At 40.6% G+C, this 7,142-nt stretch overlaps 1 protein-coding gene across 1 annotated transcript; it reads right to left on the bottom strand.

Annotated features, from left to right (window-relative positions):
• Window positions 1-735: 735 nt before the first annotated feature.
• Window positions 736-1,662, bottom strand: LOC149388920 (BURP domain-containing protein 17-like). The gene is made up of 2 exons (XM_089622530.1): window positions 1,582-1,662; window positions 736-1,506 (listed from the first exon to the last, which is right to left on the bottom strand). The coding sequence occupies exons 1-2, from the start codon at window positions 1,660-1,662 to the stop codon at window positions 736-738; spliced, it is 852 nt and encodes a 283-aa protein (XP_089478656.1).
• Window positions 1,663-7,142: the final 5,480 nt, after the last annotated feature.

Here is a 7,142-nt window from a genome sequence, read left to right as displayed (position 1 = left end):
TAGCCATCAAGCCGAATGGGCCGCCGTTTTGAAGAAAAAATCACTAAAGGGCCATCCATATTAAGACATGGTGTTATTGTTCAGCCATCACACCAAGTAATTTAACTTGGCTTTTCAAAAAAATTAGTTGTTACGGACAAGGACATTCTTGACATGTTGAAAAGAGCACGAAGCACGATTTTGTGATGCATGGTCCATGACTTTATTACCATACCTACGTCGATTGTGTTTTTGGAAGCCGCGTTGCGTTCAGTAGAGCTGACCGCATTCTCAACGAAAGTCGGATTAGCAGCTGATCTCTCTCAAGAAATAGTCGAGGCTATTACAAGAGGAAAAGATTGGTATATATATATATATATAAAGCCCAGATGCGAGAACTAGAGCACTAGTTCAAGTTCAAAATTTTAATTTATAAAGCTAATCGACGTTTAACACAGAGTACATGGCACTTTGTGAGTTGTTATTGAGATCTCATTAATTAGGCTTAAGATCCCTCACTCGCACATAAATTTTACCCGAAGCCTTTATTGATGTATAGATGGAAAGGGAAATGACAGTGAAGTAGAAAGAAACGGTGAGTGTATAGAAGTAGAACCACAATGAAAAGGGAAGTTGAAGGCAGAAACAGTAGTGGATTTGACAGTGATTATTAGTACATACGTAGATAGAGTGGATACATTATACATATACCAACTTATTCATATTTATTTGCTTATTAATTAATAAACCGGCACACTAGAGAGAAGGGTTGATCGCAGGAGGAGTGCGAAACCAGGCGAAGTTGTGCTCGGGAAGGAGGAAGTGGCAGATGGGATCGCCGAGCTTGAGGCCGAGGGTGCGGAAGGCCCAGTTGTCCGGGTCCCACTGGGAGGTGTCGAGGTGGCAGGGGGCCACGGCGTCAAGCCTGACCCCGTCGCGTTCCCCGAGGAGGGACATCCGAAACAGCTTGGTCTCCCCGGGCTGGACGTGGCAGTAGAACACCTTGTAAGGGTACGCCACGGCGTGGCAGCCCGCCATCCTGGTCGTCGCCACCTCGCGGGGCCCCTCCAGAACCGTGTAGTTCTGGAGGGACGCCCTGTGGGGCCCGCGGAACACCGAGCTCATCACACGCGGGCCGTCGCGATGATATTCGTCTGACGACACGTTGAAGACGCGGAACATGGCCTCGAGCATGGACTCGAAGGAGGTGAAGCACGCCTTGAACACCTCGCTGGCCGGGGGTCTCTCGCAGGCCTCGAGGGCCGACTCCACGTAGGCGGCTTTCTGGGTCCCCGGAGCGATGCCGAACAGAGTCAGTATTCTCGGCAGCTCCTTCCGCGAGAACGGAACCCTCTCCGCCACCTCCCTCGGGATGAACTCGTTCTCCAGCGCCTCCTCTTTCGTCGCGATATACAACGCTTTTCTACTCCCGACTTTCATGTCCTCCACCTTGAAAGCCCAAGACGTCTTCAGGGCCTCAATCTCATTGCTCACGTGCTCCGAACATTCAGCTCCGCCGCTCACAACCTGCAAAATCATACTTACGACCATTCTTTTTGCTAATTAATAATGACACAAGGAAGGAACGACTATCTTTTTTACCAGGATTAGGATTGCCACACAGAAGAAGAAGAAGAAGAAGAGAGTTCTCATCCCGGTTTCTACTCCCAATAAACCTCCCATTTTTCTTTGCCCTTATCTTCTACTTTCTAATTTTGTCTCTCCGTCGAGTTTGTTTTTTTTTTGCTTTCTATAACGTAAAACTTGGAACGACTGTCAAAATCTCGATAGAGAGATAACTAAGGTCCATAGACCATCACTCTGATCTCTTTTAGTATAAATTTGTTTGGTTTTACGCCATTACTATTCTTTTAGAATAATCCATAGGTAACATTTCTGAAAGCTATGGTTCAACCATACCAACGAAACGATAATATTAATATATTCACTACTCCTGCCCCCACGAGCTATATAACTGATTGCCTCGCTAATACGTATTTACTTGTTGTGACCCTATTAGAAAAATTTTATATTTTTCAAGTTTGACTCTATTTTTTATTTCCGAATTTTCATTTAAATTTTGATTATTAATTCAACAATTAATTTAAGACAATTTTTTTTATTTTTCTTTAAAATCGTAGTTCACATTTATACGTATTTACAAATATTTACAGAATATTTACAATTATTGACACATATTAACAGATATTAACACATTTATTCTACTTTTTTATTTGAATATTTTGTGAGTCATTCATTTAAATTTGAATTGTATTATGTGTTTAAATTTAGAAATTAATTATTTAATTGATTTAATCGTGTTAAGAGGTGCGATTTAACAAACTCGTCTAAATAGCCAACATTTGGACGGGAATGATATGTATGAGTATTCTTGTAAAACTACGCTTCTAAATAAAAGGCAGTGTCTATTTACCTAAAATTTACGAAACGTTAGTTATTTAGCAATGTCAAACGTTTAAATTGACTATTTTCTTAATTAATTTTTTTTTAAACCCCCATACATCCATGCATGGCCATGATCCACGGACATGCACTAACATGGACAGAGACTCTTGAAAATTAAATTTTTCTATGCCTTCCGGATAATATTTTTCTTACCCACTCCAATAAAATTCAGATTATTTGGAATTATTTGCCACCTGACTGACTGTAAATGGGCTTTTAATAATATTTAGTTCGTATAAAGTCTTATATCTATCTAATTCTAAAGGATGGTTGTGCAATTCCAAGAAATTAAGGAACTTTAATGTTATATTTATTTCCTTTCTTCTTCCTATAAATAGTCATGGATGTCCAAGTGCTGCTCACACAATCAAACCAAACCAAACCAAACAAAGAAACAAAAATCGAAATGAAATTTCATTGTGCTGTTATACTGAGTTTCTTCTTACTTACTCTGGTAAGCTCTCACTCTCTTCTCTATTTTTCTATTTGTTTGGAATGAAAGTTCAAATCTTCAACTTTTTTTTTTTTGCTATTTCTATATTTAATTCCTTATGATGTAATAATGTCTTACAAAATTAACATACGTTACTAATTGATGTCTGTATGTGTTTTCATGAATAGTACTCTTGGGGTACAGCGGAAGCACGAAATGATTTGTCCACGTACTGGAAAAATGAAGTTGTAAAGGAGCAAGATCCTATGCCTCAGGCAATTCGAGAGCTCTTTGTTGCGGACGGTAAATCAACCGAGCCACAGCCTAATAATCAGATCTTTGTGTGGGCTAAAAAACCTGAAACACTCGAAAAAACTACCGAGCAACCCAATAATCAGATCTTGATATGGGCAAAAGAACCCAAAACACTGAGCGAAACTACCGAGCCACAGCCCAACAATCAGATCTTTACGTGGGCCAAAAACTCTGAAACACCCGAAAAAACTACCGAGCAACAACCCAATCGTCAGATATTAATCTGGGCAAAAGAACCCAAAACACTCAGCGAAACTACAGAGCCGCAGCCCAACAATCAAATTTTCGTGTGGGCCAAAAATCTCGAGACAGCAAAAAAAACTATCGAGCAACAACCCAATAATCAGATCTTTGTCTGGGCAAAAGAAGCGGAAACACTAAAGAATGAAGCTTAGCTACAGCCTAGTCCTAAATATTGGTCCATGGAAAAATCACTAGCAAAGGAATGCAGGACCAATGGACTCAGCAAAAGCAACAACCAAAACCCTTCGTTTAGACCGCTTATGGTTCATGATATGAAGTCCGTGATCTACATCTAATAAAGGGCTTCAATAGTACGTGTGATAATAAAGTTCCTGGGAGCTATAAAGGCTCTCGTGATTATGTAATCTGTTTTATGTTATATATGTTATGTGTGATAATGTTTTTCTTCGTCTACCTTTGAAGAAAATGTCAGGTTGTGTACACTATATTTTTCAGTTAGGCTCGCTCGATCACTATCACTTTAATCTCACTTCAATTAGTTTGATATCCAGATTTGATACGTATGCATGCAGATATATAACTAAATTTTATTTTAAACAAGAGCAAGAAAACTCTCATTAACGTCCCTTTAAGTTATGCTTCTTAATTAATCTTGTAAAAAAATATAAAACAAATTGTTGTACGTACGTAAAATTGCTCTCTAAAATACTAAACGTCTCAAATATATATAATCTTGACTGTTTGTAAAATAATATTATATATAATATCTTCGCTTATTCTGATCGATAATCAGGTTTATATATTATAGAATACTTGCCTAGTTCTTCATTCACCTACAAATAAATTTAAATAGAAAAATACATGAAAAAAACATTATCAGCGAACCAAATTAACCAATAATATAGGCTTTGATAATAATTTCCACTACCAAAAAGTGAGTGCTTATTTTATTATACAACTTATTAAATCTGATATATATCCAACTTATTTTTGGACGCTCATAGCAAGCATATCAACGACCAAGTTTTGTGGCCAAATAATTATTACAAAATGTAATTAACTATTACAATTTACAAAGAGTGGTCGCAAATTTATCCCGCCGCTATACTAACAACACGCTTGCTAGCTGTTGCGGTTCTCTTCAATCAATTTGGTAAATTTATATTGTTCTAGTTAGCAATATTAATAAAATTTTGGCGGGATATAAGCAGGCACGAAGCCACATGGAGGTGAGAGGGGGCTATAGGCCCCCCCTCAATTTTTTTTTTTTTTTGCATTTTTTGTCCATTTTTATTTTATTTTTACATTTTTTTACTCTCAAAATTTACAAATCAGCACCCCCTGAATTTTTCTTGCAAATTAGCCCCCCCTAACCTAGATTTCTAGCTTCGTCCCTAGATATAAGATAATTTGCGAAAGATATTTAAACAATTATTTTCAAAAAATTAATAAATAATAAAATGAAAAACAAGACAATATAAATAAAATAAAACCAGTATAAACCTCAACCAGTAGGACAGTAACAAAAAAGGACAAAAGGGATCGACCAGGCTCGTTTAACGATTTCCTTGAAGCTTTTAATGCCCTTCCACATATGCTGAAATTTATGGGCGCAAACTTCCCATGATACAACGACGATGTGACGCGTGGTGCTACACAACGTACGTCTCCGGCGAACTAAAACCATGGCTAGAATACTATCATCGGACTACACAGGGAAACAAGAACTCAAATTTCTTGAGGAAGGAAAGTTGCTGAAGGTTAGCTTTAGTGTAAGAGTGTATCCTGAATGAGAGAATCTAACAACTTTTATATGATGTCCAGAGTTATTACAAACGTTTCAGGACACATACAATGCCATGAAGGCTTGTCACGGTCGTCCGGGAGCCGACCGGTCGGGAGGCCGCTGGGGGCCCGAGACGGGCGGGAAACGTGTGCCAAGCATGGGCAAACGTCCCGCACGGATGGAAATCTCCTTAGGAAGTCTAAGGGGATCTCGGACGGGAGTCGAAGGCAAAGACCCGGTCACTCACGGAAGTCATGACAAGCTGGACGGCAGGATGTTGACGGTCTCTATTCGGGGTACCTTGGTGTAAAGCTCTCCACCACCCGACAGTCTCAGTGACTGAAGTGAGCTTCCCGTGTGCCGAAGAGACAGGCACGCGGGGTGGGCATACATAGTCGAAGTGGACTAGTGTGTCGTTCGAGTTGGGATAGACTCGGACCAGTATTGCCATGGAGGCAGTACTGCGCGCCCTCTATCCCACACGGTGGTTATTCCATAGAGATTCCCAGGTTTTCAGTGTCGACCACAGGGGAGTCGGATTAATCATCGAATGGACATTCCCGTGCCACAGACGGTAGGGATGCCCCTAACGCGAGGAGTCCGAGGTCCGACTCTATTCGCGGGACTTGCAGCCTGAAACGCATGTCATGAGCGAGACATTCGGATATCAAAAGGATAAGGGCTAGGCTGTGAGTCAAGTTGCTCCTTCGGACATCCACTCGCATGAGTTGTGAGACGGGATGTCGGAGTAAAGGACTTTGAGTGCGGGTGCCGCCCTAAGTCCCATGTACGCCTACTCGGGAGAGGCATACGATAGCCCATCGTGAAGGGAACGGATGATGACTTGATCTTGGCTAAGGCATCGCACACGCAACCGAGTGGAGAGTCACGCGGGAGAGCGCTGATGCGGGATTGGCCGAGGTGACGCGAGGGAACCTAGTAACGAGGCGAGTGTTAGGATGCAGTTCTAGTCGCTATGAGCGAGACTCTTCGGACGTAGTTCCCGTCAGGATATCCGTGTCCGTGAGCACAAAGTGCGCGAGGGTTTTCATGAAGAAGACCGAGGAAAGGTAGGCTGGCCTCGACTGGGAGAGTCTTGGCATCGCACGGGTGTAGTATTCCGCAGAAAAAAGTCGGCCCGTGACAAGGCTAGTAAATGCTCGGCCATAACTGATTGTTTAAACATAAAATGTACAGCCTCACTAGTGCACGGTTACAAGGCTTAACCCACCACTTAAAACACGGTTTAAAACATAAAACCGTTGCCTTAATTGGCTGTTATATATAATACCAATAAATAAAGTATTTTATTTTATTTAAAAAATAAAATCTGAAAGAAAAATAAGGAATTAGGCCTAAGCCAAGCCAAGCTCGGCACAACCGACAGAACGGCGGCACACGCGTGTGGTAGACTTATGCTTGCCTAAGCTCTTGGCCTTTATTCAACTTAGATATGAATTTGGAGAATAAATATTCGATCTTATACCCCTTGCAATTTAGGATTACAAATATGATGGAATTATACAATTTAGGACTACAAAAAAATACGCCATCTTCACTGACTTCTCAGTATCCTTGAAATATTAGCCGTTTTGTATTAACGATAAACATATCCCCCCCACTTATATCTTTCTGACATAAGTTCAGTTATCATTGTTATGTTCGTTTCTGCCTTGAACATTTGCCAGGTTCTGTAAGAGTTTCTATAGAATTAAGCTCAATTAATTCTCTTTTGAAGCGGCCCCACTTCTCTTTTGAAGCGGCCTCACTTCTGTTTTACATAAGTGATTTTTTTTAACCAAAGACACAGCTACACCTCCGAGAGTGAATACATATTCAATTCTGGCTTTTGAATCTTGAATATCAGATATCCAACTCGCGTTAGTGAAACCATCAATGAATTCTGGATATCTCATATAGCATAGATCGTAATCACGAGTGAATCGTAGACACCTCACT

The sequence above is a fragment of the Urtica dioica genome, chromosome 8, assembly GCF_054948205.1.
Source record: "Urtica dioica subsp. dioica isolate 48M chromosome 8, U.dioica_male_clone48M_v1_H2, whole genome shotgun sequence".
Classification (NCBI taxonomy): Eukaryota; Viridiplantae; Streptophyta; class Magnoliopsida; order Rosales; family Urticaceae; genus Urtica; species Urtica dioica.
Note: the sequence above shows the minus strand (reverse complement) of the source record. Positions and strands in the feature narration are given on the sequence as shown.